The sequence below is a fragment of the Trichosurus vulpecula genome, chromosome 7 (genome assembly GCF_011100635.1).
Source record: "Trichosurus vulpecula isolate mTriVul1 chromosome 7, mTriVul1.pri, whole genome shotgun sequence".
NCBI lineage: Eukaryota > Metazoa > Chordata > Mammalia > Diprotodontia > Phalangeridae > Trichosurus > Trichosurus vulpecula.
Genome location: NC_050579.1, coordinates 94,770,999 through 94,795,684, shown reverse-complemented (window position 1 = coordinate 94,795,684; position 24,686 = coordinate 94,770,999). Strand labels below are relative to the sequence as shown.

At 40.1% G+C, this 24,686-nt stretch overlaps 1 protein-coding gene across 1 annotated transcript in view; it reads right to left on the bottom strand.

The window, feature by feature from the left end:
* Positions 1-272: 272 nt before the first annotated feature.
* Positions 273-24,686, bottom strand: part of SLC22A2 (solute carrier family 22 member 2) — a 49,486-nt gene continuing 25,072 nt past the window's right edge. Inside the window, exons 5-11 of the mRNA XM_036765767.1 lie at positions 20,266-20,380; positions 15,499-15,605; positions 10,573-10,787; positions 8,839-8,947; positions 7,039-7,151; positions 4,474-4,573; positions 273-1,525 (exon numbers count right to left, since the gene is read on the bottom strand). Of these exons, the coding sequence (XP_036621662.1) occupies positions 1,459-1,525; positions 4,474-4,573; positions 7,039-7,151; positions 8,839-8,947; positions 10,573-10,787; positions 15,499-15,605; positions 20,266-20,380 (826 nt within the window). The 3' untranslated portion in view covers positions 273-1,458. The remainder of the gene's footprint in view (positions 1,526-4,473; positions 4,574-7,038; positions 7,152-8,838; positions 8,948-10,572; positions 10,788-15,498; positions 15,606-20,265; positions 20,381-24,686) is intronic.

The window sequence follows — 24,686 nt, the reverse complement described above, 5'->3', positions numbered from 1 at the left end:
GGCAAACCATGTATCTTATATGTCTAGTATTCATTTGAGGGGGTGGTATTTGTGGAGGAGTGGAGGCCAGGTATGGGGAGAATCATTGAGTGCTAGTTATTTTCTATTATGCCCTGTTTTTGTTTTTTAGTATCTCAGTTATGAGATATAAATTCCTAGAACCAGACCTGAAAGGCTGTGTAGAGCCCATGGAGTCCAACTCCCCCATTTTACAGATGAGGAATAATGGATAATAATAACACCTGTCTCACAGGATTGTTGTGAGGGTCAAACAAGATAATGTTTATTTTTAAAAATGCCTAGCACAGTGACCGGCACACACTAGGCACTATATATACGTGCTTATTCCCTTCCCCCTCTACAGATGAGGAAACTGAGACACAGTGAGTGGTTAAGTGATTTCCTAAGGATTCCAAAGCTAGTTAAGTATCTGAGGCAAGATTCTAACTCATGTCTTCTTGACCCCCAGCCTAACTACCTAACTTCTTTCTCCTGGCCTTTTATGTTATCCGTCCCTTTCACAAACCACTTGATCTTGTGGGGTATAAAGAAAAGACCACTAGAATCGGCTTTAGAGGCCCTGGCTTGGATATATAGCTCTGACGCTTACTAACAGAGTTCTCTATCCCAAAGTGGCGTTATTATTACTGTTTCAGCCTTGGCCAAACTCAATAACATTTTCACCTTAGTCTTGTAGGTAAGTATAGAAAACCAAAAAAATGTGCCTTTGTAGTTTTCACCAGCTTGTAAAATCTTTACCATCTGCGTGCCCTTAATGATGTCATCCTAAGAGGCACCAGACCAGTTGTCACAGCCCCTTTCCAGATCTTTCAAGAAGGACTTTGTTAGCATTGGTACAGGATTGCTCAGTTACAATCCAGTCTGAAGACAAAAGGGAAAAATTGATTCCTCTGCAGTATTGTTATTCTGAGTTCTTCTTAATCACATAGTAAGCATTCAAGTAGGCCACAGAAAATAAGCACAGTATTTGGAAATGTCTTCATTCATTGTACAGAAGGGCTTACTCAAAAAATATTTTTAGCCATTGTGGATTATCAGCATTGACTTTGATAGTTTCCTTCAATTAGGAAAACACGTTGTCTTCTTTTATAAGCTCTTGTGTTTCTTCCCAGCTCCCTCCCGCCACTTTCATTGTTTCCTGGGCACAAGTAACTATGGAGAAAGGGGTCCATAATGGAAATTCAAAGATGGAACAATTCCCATACAAAGTGATTAGTCACCATCCTGGAAATTCTGGGACCTGGAGAGAGCTGGAGGGGTTTGACAAGATGTAGCACCCTTGGTCCTCTGGACCAATAGCATGACAGGCTCTATTAGGATATAGATCTAAGATTAGGAGGTACGAAGGGAGTAAGATTATATGGGGTTGTGTGGAGTGAATCATTCTGTTTCCAGGCTTTGGGTCATGAAAGTCTGGGGGGGTAATTTCCTTTCTTCTTAGTTGTGTGAAACTTCTGGTTTCTGGACCTGGAGGTAAATGATTTTCTCTTTTTTTTTTCTTTGTCTGTGGAGACAAAACAAGATTGAGAGGAAAGAAATAATGAGGAGATTGAAGATCAAAGGAAAGCCCTCACAACTGCCCCAGATGAAAAGGGAGAATGATCCAGAAGAAGGGTGTGGTTAGACTGAACCCCACAATGGATTCTGAGCTGCCATTCTCAAATGAGAAACTCAAAGAAACTGATGAATAGTAAACTAGGCTACAGGACTGACCCAAAGCCTCTTTACCCAGTCCCTTGATACCAAAGGCAACAGAAGGGAGTTTATCAACTTCATATTAGATTAGATTGAGGTCACAGGTATGTTCTATTGCCAATAGTTCTTAAAATGGAAACCAAGTGAAAGTCTCCTAAGGAGATGTTAATTTCCTCCTGTTCTATAGTCTGAAAAGGGAAGAATTTAATTCAAATAGATTTTTAAAAATCTGCATTGGGATCACCCTAAAGCTATGTCATATTTCAAGAAGTGCTAAAGATCATCAGTATATGGTTGAATAACAGTCCTAACTTACAGTATCCCACAGATGTGATGCAGAAGTTTATTATGGGTCATCGCTCAAATTTCCATGACTAACTCTAAGATCTCAAACAGAGCATGCCAATTTCCTTGTGTTTCTGCTTTGGCCATTTCTTTTAGGTATGTCTTTGTTTATGGTCATGTGAGAATTAAGTTCCCATTTTTGAGAGCAGAAATTCCGCTGTAATATTAAAACAAAAACTCTCAGTGTTATCTCTTAGGAGAAGTTTCTGTGGATTACTTAAATAGGAACAATTGAAATGAAGTATCTGTGCATCATAGTGGCCTGCTCGACTGGCATGTATATCCAAATAGACAAAAGAGTCTTTAAAAATATTTATCATTCACAGATCATGTGCTGTACCTAGAAAAAATGATAAGTTGACTGAAATTCTCACCAAGAGAGATTAGAAAAAGCTTATGACTTTTGATCAGATATCTAAGGTCAGAATGAGACCTTAGAGATCGTCCAGTTTGGATCTCTTACTCTATAGATGATGAGATTAAAGCCCAGGGTGGTAAAGTGCTTTCTTTACCCTTAGGTCACTCAGACAATAAGTGTCAAAGCTGGAATTTAAACCCACATTCTCTGGCTTCAAATTCAGCATGCTTATCGCTATACCATGCTGCCTTCTCTGAAGCATTTTGTATTTGAACTAGCATGGCATAGTGGACAAGGAAGCTGGTCTTAGTAATTCCAGGGTTCAAATCTGTCTCTCACACACACTAGCTAATTTCTCCAGGTAACTTGCTAAGACTAAATTACAACTAAACTAATGATCTGCATAGGTAGAAGACATCTCCACGTTGGCAGTACCCCACACTGATGAAATCACAGGTCTAGATTCTTCCCCCCTCCCCTAATTGTGCTGTTTTAATTTGAATCCAAGAAAAACTTCTTTGGCAACCTACATAGAATCCTTGTCTTTATCATCCACTACCACATATTGCCACTTCAGAGAGAGTGAGCCATTACGTTCGGCACAGCTTTTGGCACTTGATAGGAAATAACTATCTTTTGCTATGGATTACTTCCTATTAAATTTTTTTAAAATTGGTTGATTTAGATTTCAGGGACTGGTTCAGGTCATTTCAGACACACCCTACTTTGGGCTCACATTTTTATCAATAAGATCTCTCCATCAGATAACAAATTAACAAGAGGTGAAATTAAATGGAAAAAAACGTGTTCTAAAATAGTGTTCTAAAAATAGTTTTGAGTTGTGGGTTTGCAGGTAATCAGTCATGTTGCTTTGGTTGTTTTATGTTGAAGATCAAGATGGGAGTTTTTGTTTTCCTCCTCATGTGAAAATAGGCCCCAGACCGATGACTAGCTTCACTGCACTATCTATCCAGCTCCTGGTCTCAACTGGGTACATGCAATACGTCTCTCAGACTCAGCTGCTTCCTTGCAGGGGATGAGGTTGTTGGGGAGTCCCGAGGTCTTCTCAATACCAGTCATAAACAAGATTTGCCCCCTGCCCTCATCTACCAACACCCAGCTGTGCTCAGGCCTCCTGCAGGTCCTGTAGCTCCAACTCGTGAAGAGGCTGCTGCTGGCAGGCCAGGGCTGTTTTTTTTCTTAAAATACATATTGTAATACTGTAAAGAAACCAAATCTTTCCATTACCCCCCAAGATCCTTGTGGCCTCCTCATTGCCACGGCATTGATGTCTTTTTCCACTGAGGAAGAGGGGAGGGCGCTGTGCTTCATTTGGGGCCACTTTTTCTCATACCTGAACCCGTTAGGTCATGCCAAAGTCCTCACCCAACACACTTAATGCATGACCCAGCCTTCCTTGGGACCTCTTTAGTAAAGGTGTGTGCACGTGTGTGTAGTGTTTGGATTGAAGCACTACCTGGTATTAAAGAAAGTTTTTGAGTGAAAAAAAAATGGAAAAAAAGGAACAGAAATTTGATATGAATAGGAAAAATCAAAAGCAGTGAACTGCAATGTTAGGTCAGGGGGAAATAAGAAACTTCCTTGTAATTAAAAAAAATATAAAATTCAAAATGAGACCTAGATGTATAATTTCTTCTTTGGAGAGCCCAGCCCTCTATAAAGACTCTGGATTTGTTCAAGCACAGGCCTCATGACTTCCCAAGCCTCAGGGCTGCTCTAGAAGGGATTCCTGAATCGAATAGGAGGTAAATCCCTCAATTGAAAAGGTTGGTGACTTCGAAGACCATCGACTCAGTTTCTGTGATATTGTCCATCTAGGCTAGTCTTTAGACACCTCTGCCCTCTCTCAAACAACTGTGTACAGATGACCTAAAGATCTAAAAACTGGGGAAAGTCTCGCATTGTTGGATTTAACCCGGCACATCTGGCCCACATACAAACAATAGAAATGTCTGAGGCCCATTCAGTAGGGATGCTTGCTACCAATGTTGGATGCGGGTTTCCCTTTTCCTTCAGGAGCCATGGCACCTTACCTCTGCATATTTTCAACTTCTTCAATGTTCTCAGGTAAGGCCTTCCCTTTGGTCTCAGGTAACATCAATACTAACATTCCAGCAATTAAGCCAACCACAGCTAGAAGTTAAACATATACACCGTCAGAATTTAGGATACACATGCGCAGTCCCATTAAGGGCTAAAGAATGTGATATTTTATAATTAGAACTAACTTGATTTTTTAAAACCATTTTACCATACTTATTTATAGATTCTTTTATAGCTTCTAGTTACTCTATTTTTCCATCATAAATATGATACTGATTATAAAACTATGCATAATAAAAATGCCTTACAGGAAAAAGAAACTCTTGAAAATTGAGTTAAAGGTCATCCTTGGCCAGGCAGCCCGTATTACTGTGAATCTTTGATGTTAGAAAATAATTTTGGTGGCAAAGATGACCAGGAGATGAACTGTCAAGAAAGCTAGTCAACAGCATTTATCAAACACCTACTGTGTGTCACGTACTGTGCTAAAAGGTGAGGACATAAAGAAAGGCAAAAACAGTCTGTGCTCTTATGGAGCTCAAGTTCTAAAGGGGGGAGATAACCTGCAAAGAACTCTGTACACATAAGACACATATAGGGTAAATTGGAGATAATCTCAAAGACACAACACTAATCTCGAGGGGGACTAGAAAAGGGTGGGATTTTAGCTGCCTCTTAAAGGAAGTCAGGAGGTAGAGTCAAAGGTATAGGGCATTCTAGGCATCAGGGAGAACCAATGAAGAGAAAGAGAGCTGGGAAATGCGGTGGCTTGTGTAAGGAACAGAAAAGAAACCAGTGTCACTTAGATCAGGGAGTAGAGTATAAGAAGACTGGAAAGGCAGGAATGAGAAAGATGGTGAAGAGCTTTAAGTGCTGAACAGAGGAGGTAATATTTGATTCTGGAGCTAATAGAAAGCTAGTGGAGTTGACTGAAATGGGGAGGGGAAAGCAGGTTATAGGCACAAACCTTTGCTTTAGGTACATCGTTGTGGTTGCTGAGTGGAAGATGGACTGGAGCCGGGAGAGGTGTGAGATAGGAAAACCAACCAGAAGACAATTACAATAGCCCAGGTGATGGGGCCTGTACCATGGTGTCAGAGGAGAGAAAAGAACATAGCAGAGAAATGTTGCGAAGGTAGAACTGGGCTCACACCTCCCCAGTATCCTCTGCCCCTGGGACCCCTGTATTGGAGGACAGAGTGGAGAGTTCCTCCCCAAACCTCTATTTAAGGAGGGGGGGGCGGGGCAGGCCAGCCATTTCTTCATTTCCCCACTTAGCTTCACTCCTTTGGAATTCTCCCTTGTGTCCCCAAGCTGGGTGCCTTCCCCTCCAATTTCTTAATTTCCTTGTATATTGTCTTCTTCCATTAGATTGTAAGGCCCTTAAGGAAAGGGACTGTTTTTCTTTTTCATATTTGTATCCCCATCACTTAGCACAATGTCTGGCACATAGTATGTGTTTAAATAAATGTTGGCTCACTGATATGGGACATTGAAGAGTCAAAAATGGCACCTAGGTTGCAAGCCCGAGTGACTGGGAGATTGGTGACTCCCTTAACAGTAATAAAGAAGTAATGAAGAGGGAGAATGACAATAAGTTCTGTTTGGGATGTGTTGGGATTAAGATGTCTATGTGACTTCCTGCTTGAAACACCCAATAGGGTATTAATATGGGTAGTTGTGATGTGAGACTGGAGATCAGGAGAGAGGTTAGGGTCTGGAAAAAATAGATCTAAGAATGATCTGCATGGAGATGATAACTGAATCAACAGGAGCTGATGAGATCCGCAAGTGACATAGTATGGAGAGAGAAGAGAAAGAGGATCCAGAACAGATCCTGCCAGAATGCTTCTGGTTAGTGGGTGTGATCTGAGTGAAGATCCAGAAAAGTCAGAGAATTGCACTATTCTAGATGGGTAGAAGTAAGGAAACATTTTACAAATGAGCGTAGAATAGTGATTGAAGAGACTGTGTCTCAGTCACATACTTAGTACTAAGTAGAAAAGCTAATCTTCGGATCTATGCTAATTCCAAATTCTGAGCTGGGCTTTTTCAATTATACTACCCTATCTTTTACACTTCCTCATTCTGTTCCAGTTTCCCTCAAATTTGTGTGATGCTCATTTTGCCTTATAAACAATTGAGACAGCAGGATTTCCAAAAGGCAAAGGAGAGGATGGTCATAGTATTTTAAGCATGGTGAACAACTAGTAGAAAGGCCCAGAGGTGGGAGATGGAAAATCACATACATGGAACAGCAAGTGAGTCACTTTGGCTGGACCTTAGAGAATAAGGAGGGAGATAATCTACTTGCTAGCATTTTGCTATCTGTCAGCATCTCTGATGAAATGATTGGTAAGGAAAGAAGGTGAAATTATTGACAAAAGTAAAATTTTGAGGGCATTTGTAGATATCATTCTTGTGTTCCCCGTTTATCCACTATTAGGAGATGAGTTGCACAGTCTTTATTCTCTGGTGGAATAATCAAGGTGTTTACAAAGTATGTTTTGGACAATTTTCCCCCCATTCTACAAAGAACAAAATTTAACTCTTACCAAAAACCACTAGGGGGAGGTCATGCCAGATCTCAGACAACCTGTAGACAATGAATGGTGTTACAATTCCACCAATATCGCACATGGAAGAGCAGACCATTACACCAAGATTCCTAAAAATAGAAAAGTTTTTATAGATAAAATACGGCAGTTCAAAATTCCAAAACAACATATCAAAACACCGCAAATATTTTCTTAGTTCCCTAAAACATCTTATCTTTAGGCAACTGCTAAAATTTTATCAAAGCAGAAGGAAAATGAATGATTGGTTTACTCTCATCTTATATAATATCTTTTGTCCAGAATTTCAAGGGAGAAACAACACAATTTTTCTTTTCAATGAAGGCTCAAAGTATCAAATCTGAAGTCAGGTTGTTTCTCGGTGCTACATCTCCTCTCATTCATTTGTAGTTGTGTTCATTTTGTTCAGTCACATCTGACTTTTCATGACCCCCATGGGCCATAGCATGCCAAGCTCTTCTATCCTTCAATATCCCTGAAGTCCATCCAATCTCATGTTCATTGCTTCCTTGACACTATCTATCCATATCATCCTCTGCTGTCCCCTTCTCCTTTTCCCTTCAATCTTTCCCAACATCAGGGTCTTTTCCAATGAGTCTTCTCATTATGTGATCAAAGTATTTAAGCTTCACATTCAGTATTTGTCCTTCCAGTGAACAGACTGAATTATTTTCTTTTAAGTATTGACTGATTTGATTTCCTTGCGACATGTCCAAGGGACTCTCAAAAGTCTTCTCCAGCACCCTAATTTGAAGGTGTTAATTCTGTGGCACTCAGCTTTCCTTACAATCCAAATTCCACAGCTATACATTACTACTGGAAAAACTATAGATTTGATTATATGGTCCTTTGTTGACAAGGTAATGCCTCTGCTTTATAGTATGCTGTCCAGCTTGTAGGTAGGTGGCACAGTGGATAGACAGAGTGCCAGGCCTGGGGTCAGGAAGTTTCATCTTCATGAGTTCAAATCTGGCCTCGGACACTTCCTAGCTGTGTGACCCTGGGCAAGTCACTTAACCCTGTTTGACTCAACTTCCTCATCTGTAAAATGAGCTGGAGAAGGAAATGGCAAACCACTCCAGCATCTTTGCCAAGAAAACCCTGAAAGGGGTCACAAAGAGTCAGACACAACTGAACAACAACTGTATTTGCCATAGCTTTCCCTCCAAGGAACAAGTGTCTTTTAATTTTCATAACTACAGTTGCCATCTGCAGTGATCTTTGAACCCAAGAACATAAAATCTGACACTGCTTCCATTTCTTCTCCCTCTGTTTGCCAGGAAGTGATGGGACCAGTTGCCAAGAGCTTAGTTTTCTTAAGTTAAGCTTCAAGCTAGCTTCTACACTCTCCTCTTTCACCCTCATCAAGAGGCTTCTTAATTCTTCTAAACTTTCTGCCATCAGATTTCTACCATCTGAATATCTGAGATTATTGATATTTCTCCCAGCAACCTTAATTCTGAGGGGCTTTTGAGCCAAACGACTTCTCAGTTGATTAACTCTTTAAGCTGATCTTCCCTTTTGTAATTTGGCATTTCCTGAGCAGTTTGAAGGCTTATCCCAAACATTCTTGGTTTTCCCTATATATTCTCTGTATTCTGTCCACAATTTGCCTTTTTAAGCTATCCAAGGATTGACCTTAGGGCACTTTGCCCCCTCTGACCTCTGCCACATACTCAAAAACAACAAGGTCCACTCTGTTTTTCTGTTGTGGCCATTGGATCAATAGGCAAACATTCCTGGTCATTTCATTCTTCATGCTGAGCAAATTCCACTTACCTGATGAATGTGGGATACAATTCAGCATTGACCAGGCAAACCATTTCATAGGACATCGTGATCCCCATTCTACCCAGGCATGCAACTATGACTTTTAGCCACATTAGATCTACAAAGAAAAGATTTCAACATATGGATTGGAATGAGAAAAATACTTAGGCTTACCACTATGATAGCATATAATCTTACAGATAGCATCTGATAATGCGAGTTTCTATGTCTCTGGAATAAGCAATGTTAGGAGCAATGTGAACTTTTCTAAATAACAGGAAAACCTTTCAGAAAATTCTCCGTTCCATTTTGTTCTAATTCAATCCAAATCCACAAACATTTATTAAGCACCCCCTACACACAGCACTGGAGCAATGCTAGTTCCAGGATAGATGATAAAACTTGATTAATATGGATCTCAGCCTTCATGAAACTTACAGTCTCTGGTCAATGTGTAAATTACCAATTAACTTGATAACCTTATAGAACGGTAGCTTTTGTTAGGGGCTTCTAAAAGCACTTCCCTATCTATGGTACTTCCTGGCAATTTGATGGTTCAAAAATGAATTGGTTGGTCTCTAGTGACCCGTTGGCAGTTCATGGATAATATGCTTTGACTATGAAGGCTATCCCCAGAATGAATTGACTCAGACTCTTGGGAGGAAGGCCAACTATGGCTCACACACACTCATACATACGCATACTTTGGAAAAGAATGAAATTTAGAAAAAATAGCCCAATAAAAAAGTAGCCCAATAAAATCCCATATTATTCAAACGATCTTCCATTTTCTTTAACTCAGGCTGTTGGCGTTCTCCTTTGCATGTGATCATCACAGAATGGAAGCTACATAATGGTAAGAGAATGACCGACTTATTGGAGGGTTTCTCAGTCTTCTATCTTCTTTGAGGCAGAATACAAAGAACAATGGATTTGCTATGAAAAGTCTTGAGTTTGAGTCAGGGAGCTGCCATTTACTGCCTGTGTGATCTTGAGCAAATAACTAGGATTCTGTGCGGCTCAGGTTATTTAACTATAGAATGAAGGGGTGAAGGAGATGATCTCTAAGGTAATCTTCCAATTCTAAATCTGTGATACTATGATTATATGAGAAGCATTCAGGAATTCTATCTTGTCTTTGATTTCTTACTTGTTTGGACATCTGTTTTTAAGTTTTTGATGGGTATCGAATTGTGTTTTGTTCTTTACGCTACTTTAACTCCTTATATCTCCTTCATCTCTTAACATTGCCTTCAACTGCTGATTATGGGAATCTAGGATTTCTGATATGTTCTTCTTATCCTGAAAGGGAAGCTACATGGTACAGTGGCTAGAGCAGTGGGCTTAAAGTCAGAAAGACTTATCTTCATGAGTTCAAATCTGGTCTCAGATACTTACTAAGCTGTATGACCTTGGACAAGTCACTTAACCCTGTTTGCCTCAGTTTTCTCATCTGTAAAATGAGCTGGACGAGGAAATGGCAAATCACTCCAGTATCTTTGTCAAAAAGACCCCAAATGGGGTCACAAAGAGTCAGACTTAACTGAAAAACGACTAAACAACAACTCTTACTCTAATATTATTATTATTACCTCATTATAATGTTTTTCACCATTTTCTTCTTCATCATCAACATTCTCATTATTAATTAACATTGGAAAAAAACCATCTCTATGGCGTCAGCATTCAAGAGCTGAACGCAATGACCTTTCTGGAAAACTGAAGAGTGACCCTCAAACTCACCATCGGGAAGAAAAACTGAGATGAGACAGGCTGCTCCAGCCACCATATTTGATGCAGCCCAAGGGTAGCGACGGCCAATGCGATCAATGGTGAGGATGATTATGAAAGCAGCTGGGAACTCAACCAGGGCAGAATAGAAGAAATCCAAATAGATATTCCCACCTGCAAGTCCCATGTGCATGATGAGTCCCTGATAAAGCACAGCACCTGTGAACCTTAGCAAAGAAAAGAATCAGAATTAGGTCAAGCTCTTTTTGGTAAGTTAGCCCAAGATCATTTCTTTATTACCTCTTGATGGGCTAGGAAAAATGAAGAAAAAAGCCCATACCTAATGACACATACCTCTTGTATAGAAATATATTTGTTTGAGATTAATACCATTCTTATTCACTGAAAAATTGATCTATATTGGGGTAGAGGAGGAAAGTCCAGCCCCATGTGCCCCCAATCCCATGATAGGTGCTTATGACAAATGTCTCATGTAATTTTGTGCTAACATATTTTGTGGTAACAATAATAATTTTGGGCAGCTAGGTGGCGCAGTGGATACAGTACTGAGCCTAGAGTCAGGAAGACTCATCCTAGCTGTGTGATCCTGGGCAAGTCACTTAACTTTGTTTGCCTCATCTGTAAAATGAGCTGGAGAAGGGAATAGCAAAACAACAAGAAAGCTTTTTAGCAAAGCAGCTCCCTAGGCTCAATGCTATACGATCTTAGAATTCAAGGAACATAATTGGAAGAGATTGGGGATCATGTAGTATGATCCCCTTAATATACAGGGAGGATATTAAAGCCCAGGGAACTAAAGCTATTTGCCTACAGCTAAGAAGTAGTAAAGTTGGGATTTGAAGCCAAATCCTCTGACTCCAAAACCTCTGCTTTTCCTGTTTTACCCAAGGTCTTAACCTGTGGTATTAAAATAGAGTAAGGGAGGGCCAACTAGGTGGTGCAGTGAGTAGAGGACTGGCCCTGGAGTCAGGAGGACCTGAGTTCAAATTTGGCCTCAGATACTTGATACACTTACTAGCTGTGTGACCTTGGGCAAGTCACTTAACCCCAATTGCCTTGCCTTCCCCCCTACAAAAAAACAAAACAAAACAAAATAGACTTGGAGAGATTTGGAATAGTGAAGTCTTTTGCAGGGAAAGGGCCCTCTCCTTTATCTGTTACCTAGGTTGCCAGGAGGGAACATGAGATTTGAGGCAGAGCCCTTAGAGAGGTTCTCTATTTAGCCCTTTGGTGGCTAGTTGGTGTGGTGGATAGAGTGCCAGGCCTGGAGTTAGGAAGACTCATCTTTCTGAGTTCAAATCTAGCCTAAAACACTGCCAAGAAATGGGGTCAGGAAGAGTCAGACACAACTGAAAAATGACTAAACAACGATTCAGCCCTTATTCTTTCTATTCCCAAAGTAACAGACTTGGAAATTAGCTGTGGCTGCTGAATTTCTGGTCACAGCCTTGGACTATAGTTCATACTTCTGAGAGAAGAAGTGTTATGTCTAGGGAAGGAATGTCAGCAGACAAACCTCTAATGCAGGAGCAAACAAAGAGGAAGTGTAGCAAGCAAGCAAGTTTTATTGAGGGGAATACCCAAACCATGCTGGGGTAGTCAGGGAAGATGATGGACACAGGTGTGTTAAGTATGCCCAGTTACACCCTGATATGTCCAAAAAATGTAATTTTAAAATTTAATTGTAAATTTGAAAAAATTTAAATTTCTTTAGTTTAATTGATAAAAATAATATCCCTTTACGATTGAATATTCAATTAAAGTTCACCTTTTAAAAATTCCTTAGAAACATACCCTAATGAAATGTACTGAGCATGCCTATGTAACCTTGACCTTGTATGGATGCTCTTTCTTAAGATTCCAGACAATCAGTTTAAGAGTTCCTGTTGGTCATTAAAATAGATAGCACAAAGTTCATTGTTAATTGAGGCACTACTCAATCATCTGTGAAAATTGGAGAAAGCCCCAGGACTTCATTTCAGACAATGGTTGAAGTTTTCTTCCTAGAGCCAAGTCTCTTTCATAAGTAAATATGTAACTTTTTGCTTTCCCCTACCTATTTTTTTTTGATTTGACAACGAATCACAAAATGATCCAAAAAAGAGACAACAGAAAGAAAATGAGTTACTCCAAAAACTGAGTTGATCATAAGTCATTTGCATCTATCACTTTATTATTGATGTCTCTATTCCATTTTGTCATTGAGAATTTATTAGATCATAATAACAACTCTATACTACAGAAGAGTTTTTGATGGTGTATTAGTAGAGGGAATATCCTCACTAGAAGTTCCCTTTACCAGGTCTAGAACTGTTCTCTTTCTTCCTGTCCACCACTGAAAAGTTTATAGTAAAGTTATCCCTTCCACATCATGGGGATTAGGGGTGCGGTACCCCCATGATCTGGAAAATCTGTTTTTTTTTCTTTTTATTTTATGGGGTGTTTACAGTACTTTATTGTAAAATTTGGGTTAAGTATTTGGTCATAGGCTCTGTGTCATTTGCTGGCTTTTGCATGTTGTCTGTGGCTTCCACAAAACTACCCCCAAATTCCCATTTTATTTCTTATGCTGACTTGTGATTATCAAAACCGCAGTGGAGAAAGTCATGATGTGGAAGGGATAACTGTATATGCTTTAAAATTTGTAGAATGCTTTACCCATCCCTCAAGTCTTCCTTCCCCCAAAAACAGATTAAACTTGAATTACCTCATGTGACTATCCTGAAAACCAAAAGGAGTGTCATAACACCCAGAAAGAATCCATTTCAGATTGCTAAGATGTGAGAAAGTGTCACCTTGGACACAAACTCTTCTCTCTTCCCCTCTCCTCTTTTCCTAGCCCTCTCTCCTCTCCTTCTCATGTTGTCATGTAAAGTCTCTGAAACTGCCGTCAGATACCTTGGGTTTGAATCCTACCTCTGAGGTCCCTTGCCTCAGTTTCCTTCTCTGTAAAATGAAGCAGTTGAACTAAATGGATTCCAAGGTCCCTTTGAGCATCAGCATTGTATGATTCTGTGATTGCAATCAACCAGAACATTCGTCTAATTCTACCAAAATAATTTCTACCAATTATTCTAATTGGACCGATTAATTTCCAATTCTACCAAATGTGAATTTCAGGAAACCAGCTGTGGTTGTTGCCTATGTCTGTAATTTCCTTCTGCTAATGATATGTATCTTATTAACTACAGACTAATGCAAATCCATCTTTTTGGTCTAGTTTATCATGATATTACTAATTACACTTTCAAAATATTTAGGCTAAAATCGTTTAGTTACCTATTGTGTAAAATGTGAAGCTGTATCATAGTTTTTAGGAAATGGAAGGAAGAAATAATCCAGAAATCCTCTGTTATCAAAGTCCCAGGAAAACTAAAATTCATTTCTGGTGATCTTTGGTTTTATTGGTGAATTTTGAGAATTAATTGGGAAAAGGGTGAGTGAGTTGAGGTAAAGGGTCAGAGAGGGCAGCCAGCTACCATTCACCTTATTCTGCCAGGTTTTTTTTTTAAATTTCCTGGGGGCTTCTTTGTTTAGTGGATTGGGAAGGCTATGATGCTCCTTACAGAATATGAACTAATGAACAGTTTGGAGGAGTAGTGTTTAATTTTAAAATATTGGAAATAGAAAGTGGGGTCAGGCATTTGTTAGCCACTTGATGGAGCAATCACCTGTAGTGACGTTATTTTTTTACTCTCACGATGCTTTTTCCTCACTACCTATGCCCTTCTGGACAGCCTGACCCTGCCATCAGTCAGTCATTCAATTAGCAAGCATTTATTAACAGTAGAAGGACCAGAGTTTAAGAATATCTTGAAGGACCAAACTATAGCAATTAATGCGTTACATTTTTTTTTAATCCACGAGGGAAAGAAAATAGAGATATTTCAAAATGGATGTATTTCAAAATAAAATTATACTATCTGCTTAATAATTATTTGTATCTAAAGTATATTTGCACAGATAGGAGAAATTATGGTAAATTATTAAAAAAAAAATTCTTCACATCAGTTGACTCTCCTGTTGCTTCTAATGTTCCAGGGGTGGGGAACCTGTAGCTTCAAGGCCACATGTGGCCCTCCAGGTCCTCGGGTGTGGCCTTCTGACTGTGTCGAAGTTTTATAGAATAAATCCTTTCATTAAGGTGATTTGTTCTGTGAAGTTTAGATTTAGTCAAAGGGCCATACTTGAGGACCTAGAGGGCCACATGTATCCTCAAGGCTGCAGGTTCCCCACCCCTGAAAATTCATACTAGGTCCCAGGCAATATGCTAAATGCTAGAGATACAAAGTAAAGCAAAGAACAGCCCTCACCCTCAAAGACTACACATCCTAAAGGAGGAAACAATGAATAAGTTTGTTTGGTACTTTGCGCATGCAAATCACTTCAATATTATTTGAAGTCATCATCAGATATAATTGTGGAGCTGCAAATGAAGCACACATTGCATTTTAAAGCCCATGATTAATCTTTGAATTATCCGTGCCATGGCTCCCCTTAGCTGGTGTGGACAATTGGGATACAACTGAAAAGATTTTTTTTTTTTTGCTGTATTATCATGAAAAGTGAGAGATAAGGGGCAGAGGAGGGCCAGCTTTGGAGTCAGGAAGACCTTGGTTAAAGTCCTCCTTCTGATAGCTACTGGCCATGTGACCACTATCATTTAACCTCTCAGTACTCCAGGCAACTCTCTGAGATACATTCTAGATGAATGGCTAATGTACATCTGTGAAGGGCTTTCGATCCAATTGGTACTCTTCTAGAATGAAGGACCACCATTCCCACCACCACCAACACACTAGGAGTTCCCTGCCTGAAGGCAAGCATAGGTCCAGACTCTATCTCCCCTTCTGCTCCTCCTCCTGCCCGCCTCCCCCAATAGAAATCATTTGACAAATGCCTACTGGTATTTCTTACCAGTTGTACATCAAGATCAGCGTATGCTTCCTTATCTGAGGGGTTCTGATCAAGTCAAGAAATGAAGGATTCATCTTTTTACTGGTATCCTCATCAGGTTTAAGGCTCTGAGAATGGAAAGAATATGTGAAGATGAAATAATGGGTAATGTATGATGTTAGCGTCCCTGAGTAACATGAAAGAAATTGCAATACGACGCAAGTGAAAAGAATGAGGAATGAGGATGGATAAATCTCTATTTTGTTGTTTTTTAGTTGTTTTCAGTTGTGTCTGACTCTTCATGACCCTATTTGGGGTTTTCTTGGCAAAGATACTGGAGTGGTTTGTCATTTCCTTCTCCAGCTCATTTTACAGATGAGGAAACTGAGGGAAACTGGGTTAAGTGACTTGCCCAAGGTCATGCAGCTAGGCTGCATCTGAGGTGGGATTTGAACTCAGGAAAGAAGAATCTTCCCGACCCCAGGCTCGAGCTTTATCCACGCATCACCTAACTGCCCTGTTTGTGTATAATTGTTGGCATATTGCCTCATTAGACTGTGAACTGAGAGCAGGGGCTATTTTGGGCCTTTGTTTCATCCCTAGTGCTTAGCATAGTACCTGGCCCATAGTAGGCACTTAATCAATGCTAGTTGATTGATTGAGGTTTTAAAAAGCAGATGCTGTTTGAATCTTTAGTGGGATGGAATGCCCTGCTCTAACACACCTCTCTGGAAGTCACATTAAGGGGAATTCCATCTCCACATAAAGCTTTAAGGTCTTTCTCACAACTCTGTAGAGGTAAGTGGTGCAAATATGATTCCAATTTTACAAATAAAGAAACTGAGGAGGGGCAGCTAGGTGAGTAGAGCACTGGCCCTGGAGTCAGGAGGACCTGAGTTCAAATCCAGTCTCAGATACTTGACACATTTACTAGCTGTGTGACCTTGGGCAAGTCACTTAAGTCCAATTGCCCGGCCTTCCCCCCTCCAAAAAAAGAAACTGAAGACTAGAGAATTCAAACAACTTGACATGTTGACATAGTTAAGGAGAACCTGAGCTGAGATTCAAACTCAGGCATCTATGGTCCTGTGATTCCAAACTAACTTTGGCTACCAAATCACACTGTTGGTCACACATCCTAACCAAGGACTCAGAGGCCAGCCAAAAGGTCTCTGAGACACTAAAATTGTTGTCATAAACCTATGCCCTCAAGCTCGAGTGTTGCTCAGAGGAGTTCTTCAGATCTTCATGCAAAGCCTGTTTATTCTTATCTTAAAATAAAATAACTCAACAACTTGGGTTGGTTTTGTTTCTTTGTGTGGTTTTTAACCCACAGCAGACTAGAGGCTGGAGCATCTAAGTGGTGCATTGGTTAGAGTGGTGGGCCTGCAGTAAGGAAGACCTGAGTTCAGATATGGCTTTAGATACTTACTAACTGTATGACCCTGGGCAAGTCACTTAACCCTGTTTGCCTCAGTTTTCTTATCTGTAAAATGAGCTGGAGAAGGAAATGGCAAATCACCCCAAGAAAACCCCAAATGGGGTCATGGAGAGCCAGACATCACTGAAATGACTGAACAGACTAGAGGCAGTGGGGGAGAAAGGGCTCAGAGTGAGAGAATGAGTGAAAAAACCTAGTGGCTCTGAAGTCAGAGGATTTAGATTCCAATCCCAGCTCTGTCACTTACAACCTGAGTGATCTTGGGAATGTCACTTAAACCCCTGCGGGCCTCGGTTTTCTTCCTCTGTGAAATGTTGGCAAGGACCTCCTGTGGAGGCCCCCAAGGATCTCTTTCAATTCTATCTATGATGCTGCGATGGTGGGTGGGGAGCAGTAGGGATGGCTGTTACAGGCAAACAGGCTAACAGGAGCAAAGAAGCAGCAGCCTCATATCTGGTGAGGAAAGACTAAAGCAGTAAGAGGCAGACACAGATATACAGGATGAAACCATTTGGTTCAGGGGCCAAATAGACCTCTCTGCCTCAGTTGGCTACAAGGGTGTCCCTGTACTGTTATACAAAACTATCATCGATGTTCATGATGAATCCCTTAAAGTCATCGAGAGAAGCTATATGGTGGCTAGATAGATAAAGCAATGGACACGGGTTCAAATCCAACCTCTGAAGCTTAACAGTTGTGTGACCCTGGGTCAGCCTCTTCCTGACTTAGTTTTCTCATCCGTAAAACAAATAGCACCTATTTCCCTGGATGGTTGTGAGAATAGAATGAAATAATATTTGTAAAGGGCTTTGTAAACCTTGTAAAACACCACTTAAATATTATTGTCAATAATAATTATTACTATTAACATATTTATATCATTGATATAATTACATAATCTGTATTTTGAATATTCCGTATATATTCAATATATGATTATAATTAATTATAATTATATATAATTAATAATGTAATGTTGATATTAATTGTATTAATTATATTAATAATTCTTCAATATGCCCCATTTAAAAGATGCAGCATGGATGAAATGCTGGGTTTGGAGTCAGAAAGAGCTGGGATTGAATCCTGTTTCTGGTATGTGCTGGCTGTGTGACCCAGGGCATGTCACTGAAGTCAGTTTCTTTGTGCCTTAGTATTCCTTAGGACTTATCTACAGATAACTTGTGATGGAGGGAGTTCCCCATACCTAGAGAATCACAGATTCTTTGCATAATTCTGTTTAAGTAGGCCAAGAAATGCAGAATTAGATGTGCCATGCTAAGCACTTTATAAACATTATCTCATCTGATCCTCGCAATAACCTTGTGCCATTATTAACACCATTTTACCATTGAGGAAACTGAGGCAGACAAGTTAAGCAATTAGCCCAGAGTCACCCAGCCAATAAGAGGAGGTCTTCATCACCTCTTCCCTGGACTATTGCTATAATTTTAAAATTGTGTCGTCGTCCCCCCCCCCCTCCCCCGCCCTGCCCCATTTCAAGTCCCTCTACTCTAGTCTATTTACCACTCAGTTACCAAAGTGATTTTCAGGTGGCAGCAACATGGTGGGGTGGATAGAATACTTTTGTTAGAGTCAATAAGACTTAGATTGAATCCTGTCTCAGACATTTACTGCCTACGGGACCCTGCAAGTCACTTAACCTCCATTTGCCTCAGTTTTCACATATTTAAAATGGGAATAGTGACAGCATCTACTTCCCACGGTTAGGGGAATAAAATGAGAAAATATTTGTAAAGCCCTTGCAAACCATAAAGTGTTATGTAAATGTACTATTATATTATCTATTTATAATTATTATAATAAGGTATTGTATATTAAAAGTACTATTATTATTATTTTCCTATAGTGTAGCCATGACCATGTTTTGCCTAATTCTCCACTCAATAAACTCTAGTAGCTTTCTATTACCTCCATGATTTTATATAAAATCCTGTGTTTGGCTTTTAAAATGCTTCACAATTTTGGGGCAGCTAGGTGGTTCTGTGAATAGAGCATTGGCCCTAGAATCAGGAGGACCTGAGTTCAAATGTGACCTTAGACACTTGACACTTATTAGCTGTGTGACCTTGGGCAAGTCACTTAACCCTAAATGCCTTGCTTTCCCCCCTCCTAAAAAATATTTCACAATTCTTCCCATCTTTATACACTTTACCCCACCTTCAGTCATTCTCTGATCTAAGCACCCTGGTCTATTTGTTCTTCCTCATACACAATTTTCCATCTCCAGACTCTCTGCTTTTGTAGCAATGATCCCCCATGCCTGGTGCATTTCCTTCCTCACCTTCACCTCCCAGCTTCCCTGGCTTCCTTCAATACTCAGCTCAAATTCTACTTTCTTCAGGTGGGGATAGGGTGGGGGCAGGGGAAATCCTGGTTCCTCCTGCTAATAGTGCCTTCCTTCTGACATTACACTTTTTTTTTAGGCAATAGGGGTTAAGTGACTTGCTGGTTAAGTGTCCGAGGCTGATTTTGAACTCAGGTCCTCCTGACTCCAGGGCCCATGTTCCATCCATTATGCCACCTAGCTGCCCCTGACAGTGCTTTCTATTTACACTGTATGTACACAGTTATTTGCATATTCTCTCCCCTATTAGTATGTATGTCAGTCAGTAAGAGTTTATTAAGCACCCACTATGTGCCAGATACTGGGCAAAGCACCAGGGATTCAAGTTCCTGGAGAACAGACTTCTTGTTTTTGTCTTTTTTTTTGTGCCCCCAATGCTTAGCACATTGCTTGGCACATAGTAAGCTTTTAATAAATGCTTGTTAACTGACTGAGAATTGAATTTGTATGTTTTAACCCCGGGACTCCCATTAAATCAGGCCTAGAGATTAGTCCACCTAATACATGCTCTAGTCTAGCTCTTAATGAGACACATGGAAACCAAAATGGATCTACTGGGCCTAGACTTCAACTCTGCCTCCATAAGTTAACCTCAAGTATACTGAAAGCTCTGAAATCATTTGGTTATTGCTATAGAATGGGTGGTCATCATATCCAAGCATGTGTCTAGCTTAATTTACTCTTCTATAACATATCCCAAATCTCCTGTTCCATGCAACCTGCCTTCCTACTAAAAAAAATGGTAAGCATCTTAGATACAACATAATATAATGAAAAGGGCCCTGGGGACCAAGGTTCAAGTCTTGGATCTGCCCATTAACTTGCTGAGTGGCCACTTCCCCTCAATTGTTCCACCTATAAAATGACAGGATTGGATAACAAGACTTTTTATGACTCCATGCCTCCTGGCTTATAGCTACTACAACCATTTATTCCCATCTCCTTTCCCACCTTTCTCTAGATAAGATCCAGAAACTACCTGAAGAAAGGTTGGCAGAGGTTTCTGATTTTTCCTTGCAATGTGCTTAATAATTTCCATGGCCTTTTCTTCCTTATTTTGAGAGAGCAACCATCTGGGAGACTCTGGAAGGCACCTGCAAGAGAGTATAAGAGAAAAGAACTATTAGTAGAAAACAAAATAATATAACCTGAGCTATCATTCAATTAACTAAACAATTAATAGAACTTGGAGCATTATTCCTCCTGATAGAGGAGATGACCTATGAACTGAGCTTTGAGGAAAGATAAGGATTCTGGGAAAAGTAGAGATGAAGAAGGTATGTATTCTAGGCATAGAGTATGGCTTAAGAGAACGCGCGAAAGCAGGGTATGGAATGTCAAATTGGTGATTAACTAGGTGTCTGTCTTGACTGAAATGTAGAGTTTAAGGCATGGGAAAGCATATGTGTGTGTGTATGTGTGTGCGGTCAGGGGGAGGGCATATGATCCAAGAATCATCTGGGAAGGTAGGTTGAAGGTAGCTTGTAGAGGGTCTTAAAACTGAGAGTCTGAGGCATTTATATTTTAACCTAGAGGCAACAGGGAGTCATTGAATGTTTCTGAAGAGGGAAGTAACATGGGAAGACCTGCACCTGAAGAAGAATTTTTTTTTGGTCAGGTGAGAGAGACTGAAAGTAGAGAGGTAGATTAGGGAAATATTACAAATAGTCTGAGTGAAAATTGATGAAGCCCTAAATTAGGGTTCTGGGCATGTAAATGGAGAGAAAGGAAGGGAGATGTAAGAAAATACCATGGAGGTAGAATTGACAGAACTTAGAAACTGAACAGATAAAGGGAATAACCTTAACCCTATTCAAATGACTGGGTTCCAAATCTGGGTAAGTAGGAGGATAGTGATGCCTACAGTAGAAATGAGGCTGTTTTTTCTTCTTTTTTTCCTCCCTTTTAAAAAATTCTGTATTTAACAAACACCAAACAAAATGAATATTTTTATATAGAGTATAGAACAGAAGAAAACTGCACATGAAGCTGTAAGTGTCCATTATATAGAATTTGCTTTTCTTTTTAAATATGAAATAGATTCAACATGTAACATTCAAAGCTGTCCTGCTTGGCTGTGATTCCTTCTGGCTCTGCTTCTGTTCTCTTCTCATCTAGGGGGAGCCTACTCTTCATCTCTCACCCCCAGTTAAAAAAAAAAGAAAGAGAAACAAAACTCTTGTAACAAATATGCATAGTGAAGCAAAACAGATTTCCCTCATTGGCTGTGTCCAAAAATATAAATCTCAATCTGTACCTTGAATCTATCATCTCTCTGTCAGGAGGAGGGTAACATGCTTCATCCCCCGTACTCTGAAATCATGGGTGGTTATTACATTGATCAGAGTTCATAAGTCTTCATCTAATATGCCAAGACAGCCTTTTCAAATAGTAAGAAGAACTAATTAATAAACCTTCAGTTTGGATTCCTACAGTCTGTGCAACCTTGGCCAACTTATTCAAACTCCCTGGGCCCAAGTTTCTTCAATTGTCAATGAGAAACTCTTTTCATTACTACTTCTAGACTCTACTCTCCTTTTGAGGTTCACACTATGTAAATTTATCACTGAATCTAAATCCTAGTGGCTGTCTGTCCTCTACTGATTCCCAAGACATTCTGCCTCCTTTCTTAATGATTCAGAGTCTCATGGAAAACGGGAGAGACAGCACAAAATTGGAGAAGGGCAAACGTCTGGATTTTTGAAAAAAAAGTGAAGAGAAGAGATTGTGCAAACTATAGGCTAGTGCACTTGATTTCAGCTCCTGGGCAAATTCTTGAAAGGATCATTAAAGAGATGGTTGGTGTCAGCATGGCTTTGTCAAGGACAGGTCTAACTGCATTTCTTTTTTTTTTTTAAAGTATTATTAAACTAATAGATTGTAAGGAGTGCTGTGCCTATGCCTGTTATTTACCTAGATTGGGAAAGTTTTGATAAAGTATCTATTCTTGTGGAGATACAGAGGTATGGATTACAAAGGAGTGCAATCACAGATTTATTTTCCATAAGCAGCTCTTGGTTTGGACTTCAGGAACATCAAGCCTCCCCCAGGCTAAGCTGATCACCTGAAATCTCCACATCTCGCAGATTGACTCAAGTTTTGATACTCCACACCTCTCATCCTTCTGCGGCTTCTTCCCTTGATTGGAGGGCTAGAGGGCCCAGCAATAAAGTCCTCCCGAAGCCTCCCTTTATAGGGCTTAATACTTTCCAGGTAACTCTTCATTTTCCATCAGCGGTTCTTCTTGGTTTGGACTCCACAAATACCACACTCACCTCTTAGGTACCTCCTGGTAGCCCCCACTCCCTTTTTAGCTTCCTTTTGTATAGTGACTTCTCTCATTAGATTCTAAGCTCCTTGAGGGCAGGACCATCTTTCTTTTTCTTATTTGCATCCCTAGCATTTTTACACAGTGCTAGGTGCTTAATAAATGTTTCATTGAATCGAATTTTTGAAGATGGATTCAGAACTGGTTGGACGATTGGACTCAAAGAGTGACTGTTGATGGTTCAGTGTCAGTGTGATGACATTTCTCCAGTGGATTACCCCAGACATCTGTACTTGGCCCTCTGCTATTTAATTTCTGTCCGTGACTTAGATAAAGGCACACGTAGTATGCTCACCAAATTTGCAGAAGACACAAAGCTGGGAGGGACAGAGACAGGATCCAAAAGGATCTTAATAAGCATTGGGCTGACCTGAATAAGAACTTCAGGGGGGGCAATTTTGAACTTTTACTCTTGGATACAAAAAAATCCACCTTACGAATATCAGCCAGAAGAGGCATGGTTATACAGCACTTATTTTGCAAGGAATCTGGGGGTTTTAATGGATTGAGAATTCAGTATGAATGAGTGATATGATGTGGCAGCCGAAAAACTAATGGGATCTTGAGGGACATAGCTCCCAGGAATGGAGGTGGTAATTTCCCTGTACTCTGACCTTGCCACGTTATATTTAGATAATGGTGCTCAGTTCACGGCAGCATGGTTTAAGGACATTGATAAGCCTGAGGGTGCGCAGAGAAGGCAACCAGGATGGTAAAGAGTATTGAGTCCGTGTCATATGAGAATTGATCACAATCTTCCATCATTTTATCTCTTCCTATGTCCTACTAGCCCTTACCATAACCTCCAATCCCTTGCCTTGTCAGTCCTTTGCCAGGTCATCACCCCTACCCTACTATAGTATATTTGGAAGGACTGAGCTCTTCTATGGCCTTTCACATTGCCATCTATATAAGAAATTCCTAATCTCACATTATCTTCCAATTCCTTCTACAGTGCCTAGAAACATGCCCAACTTTGTTGTTCAATTGTTTCAGTTGTGCTCTTTGTGACCTCATTTGGGATTTCCTTGACAAAGATGCAGGCATGGTTTGCCATTTTCTTCTCTAGCTCATTTTGCAGATGAGGAAACTGAGGCAAGCAGGGTTAAGTGACTTGCCCAGGGTCACATAGCTAGTAAAGTTTCTAAGGCCAGATTTGAACTCAGGCAGATAAGTCTTCTGACTCCAGACCCAGACCCAGCACTCTATCCACTGTGCCACTTAGCTGTCCCTTGCCCAACTTTCTTCTACCCTTAAAAAAAACCTTTTACCCTATCTTACCATCTTTGCTAACTGATAATCTAGTTGTCTCCTTCCCTTTAAAGCTGACCTCTTTAAAAAAAGAGTTGGTGCCTCCACTCTTCCTTTAAATTTCTTCTAAGCCTTGTGTAATCTGGTTTCTCATTATATCACTCAACTGAAACTGCTTTCTCCAAGGTTATCAATGACCTAATTCCCAAATCTGTCTTTTTTTTTCAGTCTTCATCCTTCTTGACTTCTTGGCAGCATTTGAAACTGCTGACCACCCTCTCCTCCTCAATACTCTCTCCTCTTTGGGATTTTATAATACTGTTCTCTCTCCCTTATTCTCCTGCTACCTGTCTGACTACCCTTTCTTGGTCTCCTTTTCTGGATTTATGTCCATGTTATACCCATTAATTGTGGATGTACCTAAAGGTTCAGTTCTTTCTTTCTCTTTCTTTCTTCTTCTCTCTTCTTTCTCTTTTCTCTATCTTCTTTCTCTCTTTCTCTCTCCTCTTTGATCTCTCATTTCCCTCTCTCTCACACACACACACACACACATCATTATTGCTGTCAGTTTCTTTGGGTTTAATTATAATTTTTATGCACATGACTACAATATTGCTATATCCAGCTCCAGTCTCTCTCTTGAGTTCCATTTCCACATCATGACCTACCTATTCCACATTTCAAATTGGATATCCTTTAGATACCTCAGCTAGGTGGCTCAGTGGGTAGAATGCCAGGCCTGGAATCAGGAAGACCTGAGTTCGAATTTGACTTCAGTCACTTACTAGCTGTGTGACCCTGGGCAAGTCACTTGCCCTTGT